General features: G+C 45.2%; 1 protein-coding gene across 5 annotated transcripts in view; it reads left to right on the top strand.

Moving 5' to 3' along the window:
• The window catches only part of EPB41 (erythrocyte membrane protein band 4.1), a 74,684-nt gene that overhangs the window by 22,648 nt on the left and 32,216 nt on the right, over nt 1-19,820 (top strand). For 4 of the 5 annotated variants that reach the window (XM_079325788.1, XM_079325790.1, XM_079325789.1 and 1 more), the window contains exons 2-12: nt 2,008-2,461; nt 5,114-5,344; nt 7,672-7,776; nt 10,814-10,856; nt 12,785-12,860; nt 13,322-13,540; nt 15,693-15,780; nt 16,323-16,475; nt 17,263-17,360; nt 17,698-17,870; nt 19,403-19,519. In XM_079325788.1, coding sequence (XP_079181914.1) covers nt 2,015-2,461; nt 5,114-5,344; nt 7,672-7,776; nt 10,814-10,856; nt 12,785-12,860; nt 13,322-13,540; nt 15,693-15,780; nt 16,323-16,475; nt 17,263-17,360; nt 17,698-17,870; nt 19,403-19,519 — 1,750 coding nt within the window. In that variant the 5' untranslated portion in view covers nt 2,008-2,014. The remainder of the gene's footprint in view (nt 1-2,007; nt 2,462-5,113; nt 5,345-7,671; nt 7,777-10,813; nt 10,857-12,784; nt 12,861-13,321; nt 13,541-15,692; nt 15,781-16,322; nt 16,476-17,262; nt 17,361-17,697; nt 17,871-19,402; nt 19,520-19,820) is intronic. The other variant, XM_079325791.1, reaches the window with a different exon arrangement.

Raw genomic sequence — 19,820 nt, forward strand, 5'->3', positions numbered from 1 at the left:
ATGGCTGCTTTGAAATGTAAACAAGTCAACAAATCTTGTTCCAAGTTGTTGGTGTTTATAGATAGAAAAGTACATCCAGAGGAAACTTTCTTTTGTGGAGTGTCCCTGGGGCTTCCTGCAGCTGATAAGAGCTGCTCCTTAGCTGTGTCCTTCCTACCGACGTCAGCTCCACAGCTTTGGCTCTGCCTTTTTGAAGAACAACTCGTCCAATATTGTGTGTTTTGATAACGACTCCTACAAATGTATTTATTCAAAATAAACACAGTGGGAAGCAACTACAAAGCAGGCTACTCCAACAGCTGGTGCCAGAGGGAGCTGGCTGCTGGTGTGTGATTATGGTGGGACAGGCTTGCAGAACATCCCTTTCATTCCCTGTGTGCTGGAGCATTGGGAGCTTTGCCCTGGGCATTGGCATAGTGGGTTTGGGGTGATAGGTGTTTTCTGAACAGAGTCCTTGGTCTCTTCACTGCCTTGTGGCATCTCCAGGAATTCTTGGAGAGTTGATGAGAACAGAAACTGGCTGTGTGGTGGCTAGGATTCTCTGCAGTAGGAACCATGGGTTGCTAATGGGGCCAGCAGCATTTGTGGCAAGGGATTGCAGGAGAAAGGGGAGCAGACATAAGAGCTGCAAGGATGTAAGATGCTGCCATCAGCAAACTGACCACAGACATGTTTGGGCACTCTCTTTGCCTTGTAGCATCCCTGGTCCATCAGGTGCTCATGATGCAGGTTCTCTGCTTGGGTGCCTGTTTTTTCAGTGCAGGTTGGAAGCTTCTGTTTCAGTGGCCTCTGCCACTCCATTGGATTGGAAATACCCAGAGCAGCTGGCAGAGGTGAAATGGTGAGTGGAGAGTAATTCTGTCTTCTGCTTCTGCAGGAGACCATGCTAACTGTGCCCTGCAGATTGTCCCCAAGGCTGGCTGGTGGGGCTGACTCCCAAGTGAAAAAAACCCAATAAAAATCCCAAATCAAACCCTGTAACCTCAGGAAATTTGTGTTGCTGCAGAAACAAATTCAGGGAAGGTCTGTGATGCTGTGCTGATTTAACCATGGCATTAGAAATAATGTGAAATGTTTGCATTAAACGCATGGGGAAAGTCGTTTGAAGAGCTGGGAGGATTTTTCTACTTCAAGCACTCTGGTTCTTTTAGCAGTCAGGATGAGTTAAAGTTGATGAATGTGATAATATGTAGGAGGATGACATCTTGGAATGTTTTTTAATTTTAAGTGTATTTTGAACAAATATGTATACACTGAGGCTCAGGCTGGGGAATTGAGGTGTATTGGATTATGTTCTATTTGCTCAGTGTAAGCAGTGGCAATTTATTTCTGCAGATACATGTGATGTGGTGCGCAAAGATTAGTTCTATCCCCTCTAAAGCATGATTATTTTGGGTCCTCTTTATACCTTATATAGATATTCTTCTCATGTGATTTCCATCTTTTTGTGTCAACAGCCCAAGCTAAATTTGAAATAAACATTGCATCAGTGTAATAACACAAGCTCTGAAGGAAATCTGCTCTCCATTATGGATGTTGTTTGTAAACCTTTTCATTTGACGTTTTTCCAGTGTGCAGTGCAAATATCCTATGAATCCCAAAACTGCTGGGCTCCACTGGATTCTTGTGGTCCAGAATGATGTGATTGCTCAACACTGATGGGTCCTGTCCCCAGCAGTGTGGTTTGGTGTGTTTTAGATCATAGATTCCTAGAAGGGTTTAGATTGGAAGGGACCTTAGAGACTATATTCAAAGCAAACTGTAGCAAAAGGAATGACTTTGTTGACTTTATAGACTGGAGTCAGCCAGGTTTCCATCCCCTTACAGGCCATTCACTTGAGAGCTGGACTTGGTATAATCCCTGTGGATCCCTTCTACTGTGGTTCTGTGACAGGGTGGTGTGACTGGTGAACATGGAGTGTCTGTGTTTGTGGCTGGTTTGAATAGCTCAGTCACACTTGGGTTTTGAACTCCTCTTGATTGAGCCGGTTTGCTCCTCTCGTACAGCGCCATCATGACAACAGAAAAGAGCCCAGCAGCTGACACTGACCGCTCGGAGCAGCAGCAAGCCAAGGAGGAGGAAGGAGCTGCTGAAACACAGAAGCAAGAGGCTTCCCTGGAGGAGGGGGCTCAGCCAGAGAGACAGCCCCAGAGGCAGAAGGCCTCCAACGGAGACACCCCGACGCACGACGAGCAGAGCAAGAAGGAACGTCGCACCTCTGAGGGCCGGGGGCTCTCCCGCCTCTTCTCCTCCTTCCTCAGGAGGCCCAAGTCTCAGGTATCTGAAGAGGACAAAGACACTGATGCTCCTAAAGAGGCGGGAGGTAACCAGAAAGACACAGGATTAGGAGCCAGCCCTGATGAAGACATCCTGGTGAAAGCCCCGATTGCAGCTCCTGAGCCTGAGCTCAGAACTGACCCGTCGCTTGATCTCCATTCCTTGAGCAGTGCAGAAACACAGGTAAAGCACCCCATTCTGTGAGACTTGCTGCTTTAAAATGTGTCTTTGTAGCCAGAACTGTAGCCATATCTGTAGCAACTTCGTATCCCAGGCTGGTGAGCTTGACCAGAAAAGGTTGTGAGATGTCAGAAAGGTTCTTGTCAGCTCCCTGTGTTTGATTGTGTGCTTCCCACTTTTGCATCCCTGCATCAGACCTGCAAAATACCCTCTCCAGGAATTAGGGTCACACATAATTTAAAATGCCCTCTACTGAATCATTGCTCTGCTGGGGTGTGGGATGTCACATCAGAACACAGAGGGTTCACATTCATTGAGTCCAAAACCAGGGCTGATTGTCAGGATGTCTTTGGTGTGAGTGGGACCAAGTCAGGTCAGTGGCCCAAGGTGGAGATTGTAAGAGTACATGGCTTTGGGAACGGGTTTCTTCAAGGGGCACACGCATGGCATTTTAGGACATGATCATCTGCTTGGTCTGGGCTAAAGCTGAGCTTGCCACATATAAATATTTTCTGCTTATGCATCATATAGACAGGGATTTCTGCATGGCACAGGGGCTGAGCCCAGCTCCTGGGATGTCTGATGTCTGCTCTTTCCAGCCAGGGTCATTTTTCATGCAAAATTTAAAGTTTAAAAATTGAAAGTAGAAATTGAAGCAGAGACACCCCCAGAGATCATTCACTGAGCTGTGGTTGGTTATTGATTTGGGGGTGCTGGGTGTCCTTTCTTCTTCTTGGGTGGTTACAGCTGTACTGTTACATGAGCCTGGAGTGGAAAAAGGTGGGTATTCCTTCTCCTTGGCTGGGAATTTTTGACATCACAACCAACCTGTGTGTATTGCTGGAGCCAGACAGGGTGAAATCTGGATTTCTTACCCACTGCCATAAGTTCAGAGTGGCTCCAGATACCCACAAATGCTCAATTTTGGAGCAATACTTTATAGATTCAAGCATTGCCAGTAGGCAATAATTGTAAACCCACCTCCTTAAAATTATGAAGTTGTAGAGAGTATAGTAGGTAACAGCTTTTTCTTTCTTTTCTCAAATTTCTGAGCCTCTGAAGAGCATGGGATGATCTCTGCTCATGTTTTGTACCTCTGAGGGTTGGGATTAGCAGGATGGGGAAGAGGTGGAGATCTTCAGGCAATTTCAGCCCAGAAATTGTATTTTCAAGGGGAACTTGTTCTTAGAAGTGTTTAAGGTTGAATGGGTCTTGGAGCAAGATGATCTAGTGGAAGGTCAGATGGGCTTTAAGGTCCTTCCAACCCAAACCATTCTGTTTTTTTAGTACATGATTTCTTTATTTATTTCTGATTTGCTGGTCCTGAGCCCATGTGAATTTGAACCCCAGCTTTTCTTCATGGGCTTTTCATTTTGGACGATGCATTTGGGTCTTTTTTTTTTTTTTTTTTTTTTTTTTTTTTTTTTTAGTACTTATTTTAGATCACTGTCAGTGGCTTTCTGAACTGTGACACTCGGCAGATATTTCTGCTGTGAAAGCATTTGCGAGGTGCTGCAGTTTGATAAATGCTGACCGACAGGCATTAGGAGCTTTGACTGATTCCCTGCTTCCAATTGTCCCAGTTCTACTGGAACAGAAGTCAGCAGCTTGTGGACATTATTTAGTTTTTAAATACCTCTGTGCACTTGTGCCTGGGTGTGATTTCATGAGATGTGATGGGCTGAACAGACAAGGTTTTGCTCTTTCTCTGCTGCTCTGCACTCCTGCTGCATCCAGCCCCTTCTGGCGTCGTCACACCCTGCTGTGAACTCATTTAACCTGCTGAGGTGGCAAAGGAAAAAAAAGAAAAAAATCGCTTCCTTCCTTTCTTCTCCTGTCCCCAAACTGCATCTCTTTCTGCTATTTGGTGGATTAAACTGGCTTGCAAAGTGCTTCCACAGGCAAAGGAACAGTGGTGTGCAGGCTGCCTTCCCTTTTTGGTGGCAGAGAGCTGCTTGGTCAGCTCCGATGGCCATGAAACCTCAGCCCTGACCCTCCTTTTAGTGCCACTGTTACCATAAAATCCCACAATGGTTTGTGTTGGAAGGTACCTTAAAACCCATCTTATCCCACCCTCTGCCGTGGCAGGGACACCTCCCACTGTCCCAGGCTGCTCCCACCCCCAATGTCCAGCCTGGCCTTGGACACTGCCAGGGATCCAGGGGCAGCCACAGCTGCTCTGGGCAACTTGTGCCAGGGCCTGCCCACCCTCACAGGAAGAATTTCTTCCCTATATTCCATCTAGCCTCTGTCAGTTTAAAACAATTCCTCCATACTATGCCAAGGGCCAGTGCACTGGTGCAACAGCTATGTCAGAGTGGCAGTGAGAGCAGTGGGAGTCCTGCCTGGGAGGGAAAAAACCTTCCCGGTCCAGAGGTGCTGTCACTAACACCATGAATGCATGATGTAATCTGCCCTGATTCGTCTAATCAACCCTTACTTGTTTCTTATTGCATCTTTACAAAATGAAAACTTGAAAAGTACTTGGAAGAGTTTTAAAAATTAGTACCATTCCCTTGGTCACCCCAGCTGCTGCTCCAGGTCCTAGGTTACAGGTTAAAATGGGATAATGAATTCTGACTGAGATCCCAACCCTGCAATGCTTGTTCCATGGGATGCTTTGTTTATTTGACACCTCTAAATTGGGGATTTCAGCCTGCTCAGGAGGAGAGGAGGGACTACCAGGAGCCAGAGGGAAGAGACCTCGAGGACGGAGAAGAAGGGGAAGCAAAGGAGGAGGGTGCCAAGCCAGAACCGAAACCAGAGGCTCTGGAGACTAAAGCAGACAAGGATTTGAAAGCTGCCCAAAAAACAGTGAAAAGACACAGAAACATGTACTGCAAAGTCGTCTTGCTGGATGACACCATTTTTGAGTGTTCTGTGGATGTAAGTACTTTGGGGGTTTGGTTCTCCTTCTCTTTTCTTCTCTTCCCTCTCCCTTCTGCTTCTCTTGAAAAATCACCACGAACATGATTTAGTAGGGCCTAATGTGCTGCCAGGGAATTACATGGCAGGTTTTACTGCAGAACAAGCCTGCTGTAAGCTTTAACAACTTATTTAGTGTGTTGTAGAAACCTCTGGGTACTAGGAATCTTTATTTTTTATTGTTCTACTATTCCAGGGTGCCTTACTTTGTAAAGGTGGGGGGAAGTTTAAAAAAAAGCCCAAACTCAAATTTTGTATTACTTGTTGTTCATGATCTCTCATGTGTATCCCAGCAAGAGTTTAGGTTTTTGGGGTAGGTTGCAATTGTCTGAGTAACTTTTGCCTCCTTGGCTTTCAATAAAATGGGTTGTATAAAATAGATTCGTGCTTTTCTAGTCTCTCAAGGTGCCTTTACCTCTCAGGCTGCTGGTTAACTTACCTCCTGGCGCTTGGTTGTAAAAAAAACCACAGTGTTTAGCCTGCAGTTGAATATATTTCCAGTAAACAATTTAAAATTATATTGACTAAGAGCACTGCAACCCCCTTCATCTGAGAGCTTTTTTTCTCCTTTGTTTTATGCATTCTCTCACAGGGCTGTGGTGCTGTCAGGGCAATAAAAAGAGAACAGAAATCCCTATTTTAATATTGAAGTACTTGTCCAGAATATTAATAATCTGGTACTTACCATTGGAGCATACTTCCACCAGCTTGTTTTCCCTCAGTCCTGCTGGTAAATGAGCCAGGAGAGGGTATCTGGGCACAGGGCTCCTTGTGGGAACAATCACCTTGGGTGATCCTGGGCAAGTAGGTCAGTGCTGAGTGTTTGTGTAACGATGGAGCTGCTGGTACTATCTGGGATCAGCTCAAAGTATCACTGGCCCCATCACCTTCCCCTTGGCCAGGGATATTGTGCACAGCCCCAAGGAGGCTCCTTCCCAGATCCCAGTGAAAGCTGTGGCTTTGTGTCTTGGTTTGCTGCAGCTGTGCCTTTGAATACCATTATGGACACTGTTGGAGGGAGAGCCATGTGGGGTCTTGATTTGAGCAGGACATGAGAACTGTCTCTCTATAGGTCCAGAGTGTCATGGTGGGCACTGCAGAGATTAGGGGGGCTGCTGTGTCAGTAACCCCTCTTAACTTGAGAAGCATCCTTGTCTTTAGTGCCAGTATAATTCTGCTCTGGTGTTTTGGGAATTTAGTAAGATTTAATAGGGAAGGAATTGCAAAGGTGTAGGCAAAGAGCAGCACAAATGCCTTTATCCAAGGAAAATTAGTGTTTTGGGGAATCCTTTCTGACTGACAGCCCTGAAGCTTTTTCGTTCCTATATCAGTGCCAGTTCCTTGAGGAATGCCCAGGCTAACACAGACACTGTGTTACCTATAGAGTCACAACGTGTGCACAAAGGACCAGACAGCTGAAAAGCTGGAACAAAGCCAAGGAATAAAATGAGGCAGGGGTCTTGGAGCAGTTGCCTTGCAGAGATGGCTGACAGGGGAGCTGCAGGCGTTAGTGAAGCTCATTTTGCATCACTGGAACTGCACTTCCTTCAAGCACAGCCCCCAGTGCAATAAGCTGCTTCTGGTTGCCACAGTTTTATGCCTCAGGGATGTTTTCCTTCATGTTTTTGGACTAAAGGGGTATCTGGTTCTTGGGTCAATTCACTTCTGCAGGATATGGGGGAAACAGAAAGAGGACATTGGAGTGCTCAGAGTGTATTTATAGAGGCAGGAAGCTGTGTGCTGAGCGGCTTTGGGCACATGAGGCAGTTGGGAGAAGCTGGTTTTCATCAGCGGAGCAGGGTGATGGAAAAGCCATGGAAATCATGGGCTTTGGTTATGTGCTGCTGTCTTTTTTTCTGAACCAAAGGAAAGTCAGGATGCCCCTGAAATGAATAGGCACAGCAGCAGTTTCATCTCTTGATCCACACCCGATTGTCTGTTAGCCTGGAGCTGGGAGATACCAGCACTGTAGATGTGCCTTGGGAGGGAAACCTGTACAGATCCTTTGTGTCTCTTGAGCTGTGTTGGGAAGTCCAGCTTTGGGGGATTTTCAGACATGGAGAGAGACCCAGTGTGCCTCCTTGGAATTTTTATGTCTTGTACCTTTTCCTGTAAGGAATCCTTGCTCTGAAACAGCCAGCAGATAGATTTGGAGCTACGCAGGACCCTTTTTCCCTTTACTGATAGTGCACCGTGTGGTTTGATCCTGTTCACTTCCTCCCCTCTCCTGTGAACAAAGACAGGCAAAACCCAACCCTGTCCTACAGGATTTCTTTGTCTATTTGCAGAAACACGCCAAGGGACAGGATCTACTTAAAAAAGTCTGTGACCACCTCAATCTGCTGGAAGAGGACTACTTTGGTTTGGCCATATGGGACACACCAATCTCCAGGGTAAGCAGCTGCTGGCCCTGGGGGGATTCAGCTCTTCCTGCATCATTTCCCCAGGGCAGGAAGTGAGGCAGAAGCTCCTCTTCAAACTCATTTTGGTGTCCTCCCTAAACATGGACCGCGGGTCATCACACAGGAAGAAATGGTGAATAAATGATTACAGGAGTGTGGCTTTTAGTCAGAAAGCTATGTGAGTCATAGAATGAGTCCCAGTGAACTTGGGTGTTCACCTGGAAAAAAGTAACTTTAGTAGTTTACTGCAAAATGATGTCATTAAGTTATAAAGCTGAAGGAGTCAGGCAGCCCTGGCAGTGGTGTCAGCACTGGGAAAGTTTGGTTGGAGCCACCCAGACCCTTTGGAGTTGACCCTTTGTCCTACAGAAGAACAGATGTGGCTCTATACCAAAGCTCCTACTCATGGTTTCAATTTAAGGTCTTTGTTTGATTTGTTTGATTTGACTCAAGCAGTGTCTTATCTTTTAGAACCTTGGTTATTCTTTAACTCCAGAATTACTCAAGCTCTATTTCATAAACCAGAAGTGAAATAATTGAAATAAAGGGTCCAATTCTATGTCCTTTAGGCCAGTTATGTTGGTCCGTATTCTGACTCTTCCTCTGCTTCACCTGCAGCAATCCCAAGTTACTGTGGCCAGGTTACTGACTGACAGATGTCTGTCATTAGATACTTTATATTGTTTTATACATAGATAAAATAACAGCCAAAAAATGCAGTGTTTGAGGCAGGCAGAACTCCTACTTTGTTTTACAGTCTCTGGTGTCTTCTGGTTTTCTTGGATGTGAAATGTCTTTCCATGTATATAACATGAATATTTTTTATCAGAGTTTGTTCTTGCAGAGGGAGGGGTAGGTGTACTTTTAGATACAGTTAAGAGCAACAAGTGTGTAGCTGGAGTGGCTCAGCTTCTTCTGCATGTGCTGTGGGTAGCTTACTGCTGCATTTGGGTATTAGGAAAATTTTTTTCCTGGAAGGAATTGTCAAGCCCTTGGCACAGGCTGCCCAAGGAAGTAGTGGAATCACTGTCCCTGGAAGTGACCAAAAAACATATAGATGTGACACTTGCAGACACTGCATAGTGCTAGCCTTGGCAGTGCTGGAGTCATGATTTGACTTGATAATCTTAGAGGGCTTTTCCTGAATGATTCTGTGGTCTCCAAGACCCTCGGACTTGCTCTTCTTGTGTCCAACTTTTGGTGTTGATTCTTCTGGAAGCAGAAGCATTTACCTTCTCTCCCAGCCAAAAAGAGCTGAGAGGTTGTTCAGCTTTTTAACTTTAGGGACTGAAAACAGATTGTTTTGTCAGATCTATGTCCCAGAGCTGGAAGGTGGGGCAGGTGAGGCCACTGTCCATGGGTTGTTCAGCTGCAGTGTGGAGCAAGCTGGTTTGGTTTGCTCTGATGGGTGAAAACACCTTTTTTTTTTTTTTTTTTTTTTTTTTTTTTAATCTTTCTGGTTATGTTTCACTGAACTTCAAAATCTGAAGCTTCATCTCTGTCCTGCTGTAACTTCAAACAAGACCTCCCCAGAGTTACTGATTCACAGGTAAAATGGTATTAATAGGATCCAAGGATGAACTCCTGCACCTCACCTGCAGCTGTGTGGAGATACCTGTGTGTACACCTGGATAGGGAAAGGTTGTATGTGACACTTTCCACCTTGATATTTAGGGAATGAACTTTCTAAGGACCAGTGGTTACCCATGTGGGCATAGCAGAGGGTGACAGTGGGATTAGGAAGTTGTGACAGTGGCTGGAGCAGCTGGGCACCACAGAGCAGCAAGGAGCTCATTGCCCTGAAAGGGAGGATTGTTTCCCACTGATTCATGACCTAGTGGGATAAAAGTGCTGTTAATTGCTGTTCCCATCATTGTCTGCTGGATCAGGCAGGGTGGGATGCATGACTGCACCCTGGGCTCGCCCCAGTAACAAGCAGTTGTGGCACCAGCTCGGCCATGGAGCTGTGGCACCAGCTCTGCTTCAAGCTGTGGCCCTAAAAAGGCAGCAAATCTTCCTTTCAAATGGATTTTGTGTGCCCACTTTTATATGTTAGAGGAGCAGGCATATAAAAAGAGGAGATTAAATTTAAGTATTGCTGTCCCCCTGCCATGAAGTTACGTGTCCTTCTGGTCAGGACAGATTAGCTTGGGGGATTCAATGAGTTAATTCCTTCACCTCAGGAGACCTGCACATCCAAATCCTATTCAGAGCTGGTGAAAATGAAGAGGTGGTTAAATGTAACCTCTCCAGGAGGGTTGGTAGCCCAGTGCCAGCACCTGCAGCAGGACAGGCCCTGGCTCCTGCAAAGGGAAAAGCTCAGACCATGGAAAAAGTAGGAATTGTGTTTTGAGGCTTAAATTGCACCACCATCCCACAAAACCCCAAATTACAGAGGAGGGGGGAAAAGATACATTTCTAAATTTGTAGCATAGATAATTACTAGAAACTTGAGTCATAGTTAAAAGAAATTAAGTTTATGTCACACTCCTGTAAAAAATTCCAGCCTTACACAGGAATTGGGTGTTTTTACTTGTATTTCAGCAATTAGGTAATTGAAAACGTATTATTATAGCTAATAATAGGAAGTCTTGGTGATCTTTGATCAGATTAAAGTAAGTAAAGAGACAGGGTGCTTAGAATTAATGTATCCATCCTATTTACTTATTATTAAAAGTTTTGGAGAATAAAAAAGGTGTGTCTGGTAGCTGTGGCCATTCCTGTTGCTCTGTTCTTCAGTTCTTCTCTGTTCTGCAGCCCTAATAATTTGCTTTTTTTTTTTTTTTTTTCTCTCTTGTTACTCCTGCCTGCCTTATGAGTCCCTGGTAGGTAAATGGCTGAAAATACACCCACTGAGACCACAGCCTGGAGTAAAAGTAGTGAAAAATGCACCATCTCTCCAGTTTCCATGGTTGCCTTTGAATCAAATATTGTCCTTTTTTTTCCCCCTGTATTTTTAGCAATTTTCAGCTGTCTGTGGTGTTTCTGGAATGTCTGGTAAACTGTTAATGTTTTTATCCTCTTACAGACATGGCTGGATCCTGCCAAAGAAATAAAAAAGCAGGTTCATGGTAAGTAGATTGAATTTATCATGTGTATGGGGGTGTGGTTTCTCCCAGTGTGGCTTTGGTGAGCCATCCAGGGGGCCTAGGGGTGGGGAGAGGTCAAGTGAGGGTGGCTGGCAGGGATCTGCACAAGTTCAAGCAGTCTGTGCATCCTTTCTGTCTGTCTTTAAGGACTTAGGTATGCTCTAGATTTAGGAAAAAATGTCATTTTCTTGGTAAGAAAACTTGGGGTGTGTTTGCCTGAAGCAAAGCCACAGTGTCAGTGCAGTGCTGAAATGGGAATGTGCTCCTTGCTGGAGGATGGGAAAAGGGCTGTCAGTAGGAACCACTAAAATCCCCAAAGAGTTTCAGAGATCCCAAGCAGAATTTTATGGTGGAACAAGGTTTTATGGACCCTGAAGCTAATTTGGGATCCAAGTAGGGGTACTGGAATGATAAATGGCTTGAGAAATACCATCTCAAATAACTGATTCTCTCTCCCAAGTTGTGTTTTAAGGTCTGCTAGCACTGAATTAGTTCAAGATGAAGGCAGTGTCAAAATTTAATATGTTTTAGAGGCTTTTGTTTTCTCTGGGGAGCAAATCTGACTGTTTTGGAAGTTTTGGGAAGGAAAATACTGTTTTTCAGATGCTTTTGGTGGGATGCCCAGGATGAAGAGTGTCATTAAATTCAGATTGGGGGTGTGGAGTAAGGGAAGCTCCTGGTCTTTGCAGCTTCTCTTGGAATCAGTAGTAGGGTGCATGTGAAGGGCAGGAGCTGCTCCATCCATAAAATTCACCTACTGGGTGTAATGAACAGCAGCCTGCTGTGAAATCTGGTCCCCTGGGGATGGGTTAAATGGCAAATTACTTTATTTTACTTGAAGTGAAGGTCTTTTGCATGTACATATGAATGTGTGGGCTCCAGTGTGTGGTGGTTTAGATAACTCTGCTCCTTTCATTGTCACCTTGGAATCACTTGTTTTGAACTGTGTGTGATGAAAACAACATGCCATGTGTTTAATCCCAGTTATGGTATGGTATAAGAAGTAAATCAAGGAATGCTCCATTCCCCCTGTGCCCTGTGTGAGATTAGGATAAACCTCTAAATGAGTTAAGTGCAGGGGTAGATTTCTTTCTGGAATAAATCTTATTTTGAACTAGTGTTAAAGGGCACAGCAGGGGGAGATACAACTATGAAAATCACTCAGTCAGGACTATCTTCTACTGGGAAATGGGATTCTTTTCAAGGAAAAGAGAGAGTTACCTCTTCAGTTGTGTCATCTGGGCTGTCCATGCCACATAAAATTCCAATTCTGTGTGTGTTGTGTGGATTCTAGCTCAGTTAGTGTCTGTAATGATGCTATACAAGGTTTGCAACAAGCTGTATTAAAGCAATTAGGTCTGGGCTTGAAAAACGCATCCTATCCTGGTGCTTTCTGTCTTCATCCAGAGGTTGATGCTTGTGTTGAGCTAAGTTTAAGCTGTGTCTGACCACCTGATCCTGGTGCATTAAGCTGAGGAGTGACTTAGCACAGCCCTCCTTGAACTTTGAAATGTGGATTAAGCAATAGACCAATCCTAATTTATTCATTTATAGCCTGTATCTGACCTGTCTTCATGAATCCCTTTTCAGTCAATGAAAAAAAAAACCACATCAGTCATTGAGCTTTTAACAATGAATTTAATTTTTGCCACAAATTTTGGTTAATCCAGGTAATTTGCTCTGCCTTGCTTTTTATTCTCCTGCTTTTCTTACCTGCTGTAAATGAAATCCTATCTTGCACAGGTGTTAAGCTGCAGCCAGCTGTGAGAGCAAGCAGTATCAAATCAGTGTTGCATCTGCTAAATTCTGAAGATCAGATTGGATATTCCCAGCTTTTTTTTATATCAACTGACCATCACTAAGCTGTCCCAGTGTGTTTATTTTTCTCACGCTCTCACTTGTCATTGCAGGAAGCCCCTGGGATTTTACCTTCAATGTCAAGTTTTATCCACCAGATCCTGCCCAGCTAACAGAGGACATCACCAGGTGAGTTAACTGGGAATCCTACTGCCATGGTCTCCTGAATATAGAATAGAAATGTTTCATATCTGGGTGTTTTTCCTTCCTTCAGCAAGGAGACCAGATGCCTTCACTGTTTGGAGGGGGTTTGGTTTGCTTCTGGTGGATGTGAGGATGCTCCCAGTCTCCTTTGGAGGCCATGTGTAAAGCAGTGTCATTTATAACTCTGCTATGTGCATGTTTGTATAGAAAAGTAAATTCTTTCCTAAAGCCCAGATTTTCTGGTCAAAATGACCTTTATTCCCTTTGCAGAGTGGAGGTGACCTTGAATCCCCCTGTCTTCCACGCTGTTTACCTTGGAAATAAGTAAAAATTGGAAACAAGCATTGTCATGTGTTCATCAGTGGCATAAAAAAAGATCCTCTGATCCTCAAATTAGTACATGTCTCTTTGTTCTCTGTGAATAGTATTTTCCTTTCTGTCCCCAGGTATTACCTGTGTCTGCAGCTTAGACAGGACATCCTTACAGGGCGGCTGCCCTGCTCCTTTGCCACCTTGGCTCTGCTGGGTTCCTACACGGTCCAGTCAGAGCTGGGAGACTATGATCCTGATCTCCATGGCCCAGATTACATCACTGACTTCAAACTGGCCCCAAACCAGACAAAAGAGCTTGAAGAAAAGGTTGTGGAACTTCATAAAACATACAGGTAAGGTGCAGCAGCTGGAGGACTTGTTTGTACACAGCAACATGAAATAAGGGAAATAATGGGATTTTCTGGTGGTTTCCCCATCTCTGTGAGATACAGAAAACCTGTGATGTCCCATCCCTGGCAGTATTCAAGGCCAAGTTGCACAGGGCTTGAAGCAAGCTGGGAGAGTGGAAGGTGTCCCTGCCAATGGCAAGGGGCAGAACGAGATGATCTTTGAGGTCTCTTCCAATATCCAGAACATTCTGTGATTTTATGATGATTCTGTGAACATTAGCTTTTAACAAAATATCTAATACTTGGGACAAAATCTTTCTAGGAGCAGGAATTCTTTTTTGCCGAATGAAGAAGAAACTACATTTCTAGAAAGCAGATGTGAAGTCTTGCAATTATTTGTTAACAAGTGCTTTTTTCCCCTCACAGAATAGCCATGCAAGTGGGGTTTAGTTCATGTGCAGGTACAAAATTTACTTGTTTTAACCTTGTCCTTTGCCCTTTTTTAATGTATTTCTTCAGGATATATGTAATTTTGTAGTTTGATCTAGTCTCTCTGTTTACACACTGTAGCCTGCAGCCTGTTTGTGGCATTCTGCTACCACGTGTAGTGAGTAACATTCATTGCCTAAAGTGTTAGGATTCCAGGTGATCCAGGAATTACAAACCTGGAGTTAAGTGTTTCCTAGTGCAGCCATGGCCTGGGCAGGTGTGTCTGTTTCAGTAGGGTTGAATGACTCCTGGGAGTCTCCCTCTATCAGATTCAAGGGTGACAGTAACTAAACCTCTTCCTCATCTTATTTTGGGTGTATCTTCCCAGAAAGGAAAAGATGGAGCAAAGACAAGACTTTGTCACAGGCAGATGAGAACAAAAAACTGGAACACAGTGGGAAGGGTGGATGTGGGCCCTGGCTGTGACCACTCAACACCTCACTCAAGCCTGCAAATCAATATTTGAAATTGATCCCCCTCCATTACACTAAGAGGAGAGGAAATGAGGTAAAATAAGTACTGGGCCTCTGACAAGCTTCATGACTTGGAGTCAAAGGCCATTCACTGTGCTAGAAGTGGTGGATCACAGTGCTGAATTATGCATGGCTTCATCAGAAGGAGACTTCAAGGTATAAGCTGTAGTTATATTTCATCTGTCTGCATGTGCAGGAGAAAGCAACACATCCCCATTTAATTTCTGGTCCATATTCTGTGAACATTAAATTTCAGAGGGTTTTCAGTGGGAATCACAAAATCATGGAATTGTTTAGGTTGTAAAAGACCTTGAAGACCATTAACCTAGCCCTGCTAAGCTCACCATTAAACTCTGTCTCCAAGTGTAACATCCATGTGTTCTTTGGAGGTTTCCAGGGGAATCTCTGCTAAGCCAGGCTCCAGCTCTTGCTGCTGTGTTTGCAAAGCACAGGGCACATATCAAGATGATGACTGCTCCTGGGATTTTCCTGCATGATTGTCCTTATGGTGGACTTTGCCCTGTCTCCCACCACTCAAACCTCTATTTACATCACATACAAAGATGTATGAGAGCCCTCGGTAAAGGAGGGTAGAAAATGAAATGTATGCAGCTGAATTCTCTCCCAGCAGAGCTGTTAATGTACCTCTTACTCCAGAAATGTATTAACAGGGACACTTCAATAACGTTGATAATGGCCTCTATTATCAGGATGTCTTTGTTAAATTGTGCCCCCCCTGCAGACAGGGCACCATCTGTTCCCAGAAAACCCCTCATTCATCTGGTCCCCTGGTTGGAATCTCTGCTGAGTGATTTCAGTTGTCTGTGTGTTTGGTTGGAGAACAATAGCTGGGTCTGGGGAGGTCTGGAGGCAGCTGATCTGAGGGGGACAGGACCTATCACCTTTTGCTCAGTTGGGTTTCTTCTGCTGAATCAAGTTTTGTCCCCTCACTGCTCTTTTTCACTTCCTTCCCTAGTGCCTGTACAGCTTCACAGAATAAAGTGCAGCCACTTTATTGGGATGTCTCAAAGCACGAATTTGGGCAATAAGAGTGATTTCATAATTCATCAACTGGGCACAGATTTTTTTGTATTGGAAGCAAAAGAAAATCTAATGGATTTCATGAAGTCTCATCTGTCTCCTCTTAAAAGCAACAGTTTGAGAATAATACCAAGTCCTTTCTTTTTCTGCAGATCCATGACTCCAGCCCAAGCAGACCTGGAATTTCTTGAGAATGCAAAAAAGCTTTCCATGTATGGAGTTGACCTCCACCAAGCCAAGGTGAGAGCCAGCATGTGTGCACCTATCTGTGGATTTTGTAATTTGATTATCCTTCCCTTGTGGAGCAAGTTTACCTGTTTTGGGAAGCTCCTTTGGAAAGAGAGAAGGTGTGGAAATACAGACATAGAACAGGAATGTCTCAAGCATTCCTGCAAGAGAAGTGGTTCTTTTGTGGTTGTTTGTTATTTATATGTCACAGGGAACTTTCCAAAGCTCCTCATATAGAAAGGTCCTTGCTTGGAGTAACTTAGAATACAATATGTGTTCCTTGCCACATGAGTCTCTGTGCTCCTGGAAATGCAGGAGGGGCTCTCGATGAGCCCTTTGGGCAGCTAGCAGAACAGGAGAGAGCAGCAGGAAGGGGGAGGAGGTTGTCAGGAAAAGCACTAAAGAAAAGGAAGGGTGGCTGTGGAGCTGGGAGCTAGAGTCCTGGTGGTGGGAGTTGAATTTCTGGGAAGACCAGGGGCATAATTTGGAAGGCAGCTGTCATGACATGAAACTCATAAACCTGACACTGCTTAAATCCTCGTCTGCATTCCCAGGACTTGGAAGGTGTGGATATCACTCTGGGAGTCTGTTCCAGTGGCCTTCTTGTTTACAAAGATAAACTGAGAATCAACCGCTTCCCGTGGCCCAAAGTCCTGAAGATTTCCTATAAACGCAGCAGCTTTTTCATAAAGATTCGGCCAGGGGAGGTACTGGCTGTTGTGGGCTCCTGTCATTTGTGTTTGCTGGGGATGTGGCCTTGTGTGTGTCCCTGGAACGGGGCGGGCTGGGGTCAGGCTCTTGTGTGCGTGAGTGTTTGTCATGGGTTTCTGATCGCTGCTGAAGCTCCAAGCCTGCTGCTGACAGTCTAACAATGTTATCCAGCACCACCTCCTGGCATCACTGGGTATTTCCAGCATCCAGGGAAAGGCCTGCGAGGTTTGCAGATGAAATTGGGGCAGCACTAACTCATTTTTTGGAAACTGGGCAGACAATGGCTCTTTTTCTTACTTTTATTCAACAAAAATAATTCAAAATTAGAATTAGTTTTTCACCTAAGTACAGGAAGCAGGGAATAAATGCATTGGTGCTGCCTCTCATGAATGGGGAAATCTCTGGAGCAGCCTGCTTACATCAGGGAGAGAGGCTACAATGGGGATCCACCTCTTTCATCTTCCTCCTCCTCCTGCTTTCACTGCCATCACCCAGGCTTGCAGGGAGGTCAGTGTTTGACCTCAACCCACAGCTGGGCAGTATCATGGTGGGGGGATGAATGATCTGACTGGCTTCAAAACCCATGACACGTTACTCTGCAAATCCCAGTGCATCCTGAGGGATCCTGGCCAAGCCCTCTCTTCCCTCTGACTTAAGGTCCTGCTGCACACTGTGGGGCAAGTTTAGCAGTTTGTGCCACAGCACACCAGGGTAGTGGGCTGGGGACTGGGCTGCTGCCACATTTATTTCCTGCTCTACTTAAATAACTTATGTTTTCCACAGCAAGAACAGTATGAAAGTACAATTGGCTTCAAGCTACCAAGTTACCGGGCAGCAAAGAAGCTGTGGAAAGTATGTGTTGAACATCACACCTTCTTCAGGTGGGTTTTCTGAACAGTAGCCTCAACCTGAGTAACTTAGTGCTTGCATTTAACTTTTGAATATGAGCATTGTTCCATAGCATTTTAGAAGAATGGGAGAGATACTGTTTCAGGGTCGGTAGGTATTTATTTTGCAGTAAATCTTTAAGTAAGTTCTGCTCTCTAATACCCATAAGACAGAGATCTTTGGGTCATGTAGATGCAAGACATCATTAGTATGTGCATTTCCTTGGCCAAGTGGATGCAAGAGACTCCTTTGATTTCTATTTTAATTCCTTTTCACGTGCCCCTTCCTGGCTGTGGAGGTGTCATTTTTGAAGGTGTGTGTGCCTTTCAGGCTGACTTCCACCGAGGCCATCCCGAAGAGCAGGTTCCTGGCGCTGGGCTCCAAGTTCCGCTACAGCGGCCGGACGCAGGCGCAGACGCGGCAGGCGAGCGCGCTCATTGACCGGCCCGCGCCCCAGTTCGAGCGCACGGCCAGCAAGAGAGCGTCCAGGAGCCTCGATGGAGGTGAGTCAGTCCCTGCTGCCTTCTCTCTCCCTTCTGGCATCACCAGGGTGCTGAAGTGCTCCTTGAGGAGATTCCCTGCTGTACAAAAACACAGACGTAACTTGTCACTATAGTACAAGACCTTGTTCCTGCCCCTTACGTGTTTAGGAGTTGTGTGCCTGTAGTGAGACTGAATTGGTGCTCAGTTGCTTAGAGCAGGGTGCTGATAACACCATGAGGATGGGTTTGTTCTCCATATAGGCAATTCCAACAAGAGTTGGACTCTGTGATCCTCATGGATCCCTTCCAATTCAAAGTGTTTTGCATTTCTCTGATTCTGAGTTGGGCTCAGTGATCCTTGTGGGTTCCTTCCAATTCAGAAAATTCTGATTAATCACACAGCCTTCATTCACATCAACAAAACCACCCAACCAAACCAAAAATTCCCCCTACAAAAACCAAAACGGCATCGTCAGAGCACAGAACAAAACTGGGCAATTTACACCTAATCTACCCCTTTTGCCTTCACCACAATTACAGGAATTCCCCATGATCATTCTGCTCTCTAACACTGCTCAGTACTTTTGCCCATTACCTCTCCCAGTTTTTATGCTTATCTCAATATCACAGCACTGTGAGGGCTGTTATGGGTAAATGAACTCCATCTCAGCCAGACCCAATACAAAAATGCAAACCAAGGGTGGTCCCAGGAGAACTGCCTTAATGACAAGAAGAATGTAGGTGGGTGCTGAAGGCTTATGGCAAAGTTCTGCCTGTAAAGATATTTCTTCATTTGATCTCAAAGCATTTTCTTTAGAAAATCAGGAATTAAGCCATTCTGTTTGTTTAGTTAAATATAATTTCTTAAATTTTGCATGAGTTTTACATGAGAAGATTTTTTTGCCGCAATAGAAACTTTTTTCAGCGTCTCTTAAAGTGATGCTCAGATTGGATTTGAGTTTTGTCAGTCAGATGAGCTCATCCCTGAGATTTTTTAGACGAAATAGATACCAGCAGAGGGAGTGAGGCATGGAAAAGAGAGTGCATAAGTTTGGTCCACGTAATCTGTATCACAGGGTATTAAGATCCAGGAGAAGAGAATCATCCCTGTGTACCATGGACACCTGATGGAGCAGGGACCTTGTTGCTTTGAGCCCTGAGTTTGTATTGCAGCCTGGGGGGACCAGGGCTTCCCAGCACCCCGTGGCCAGCAGCAGCCAGGCTGTCCCTGCTCCTGGGCTCAGTGACATGCTGTGCCTGGGTTTTGTGTCATGGAGCTGGAGGGAAGGGATGGGCCAAGCTCCATACAGCAGCAAAGGCAAATCCCAGCTTCCCTGCAGTCTGGGCAGTGAGGCTCCTCAGGCACTGTGCACAGCAGTGAGGGGACCAGTGGTGCTGGTTGCCCATTGACCATGATATGACCCCAGATGAGTAGAGAAGTGGCAGCTGCAGTGCTGCTCCTGGATGTCAGAGCTTGGAACAGAGCAGCCTGGGGATGTGACGCTCGCGCCTTTGCCGTGCGGGCGCTCGCTAACGTGTGCCCGTTTCTTCAGCTAAACGTGCGACTCAAAAGGGTGAGTTCAGAACCCTAGAGGAGGAGAAGCAGAAGGAGGTGGTGGTGGTTGAGGTTCCTGAACCAAAACCTGCGGATCAGATCCGAGAGAAGCCAGGTATAGCTGTGGTGGTGGCTAAAACTCTATGCAGTGCCTTTCCTATCCTCTACATGCTTGTTCCTGACGATCTCCAATTTTCACAAATCTGGTGACTTTCTCTTTTCACTTCTTTGCAAGAATTTCGCAGTGATAGGAGGCCCAGCCCAGCCCTGGGAGACTCCTTAAATTTCCACCTTGCACCTCATTAGACTGCAAATCTTGTGGGGAGGTGGGGAAAAGATTAGGATGTGCTGGCTGTGCTCTTGTTTCATCTGGGTAATTTTGCATATATGGATTTGAAAACTTAAAAGTTTTATCT

Source organism: Erithacus rubecula (genome assembly GCF_903797595.1).
Source record: "Erithacus rubecula genome assembly, chromosome: 23".
Lineage (NCBI taxonomy): Eukaryota > Metazoa > Chordata > Aves > Passeriformes > Muscicapidae > Erithacus > Erithacus rubecula.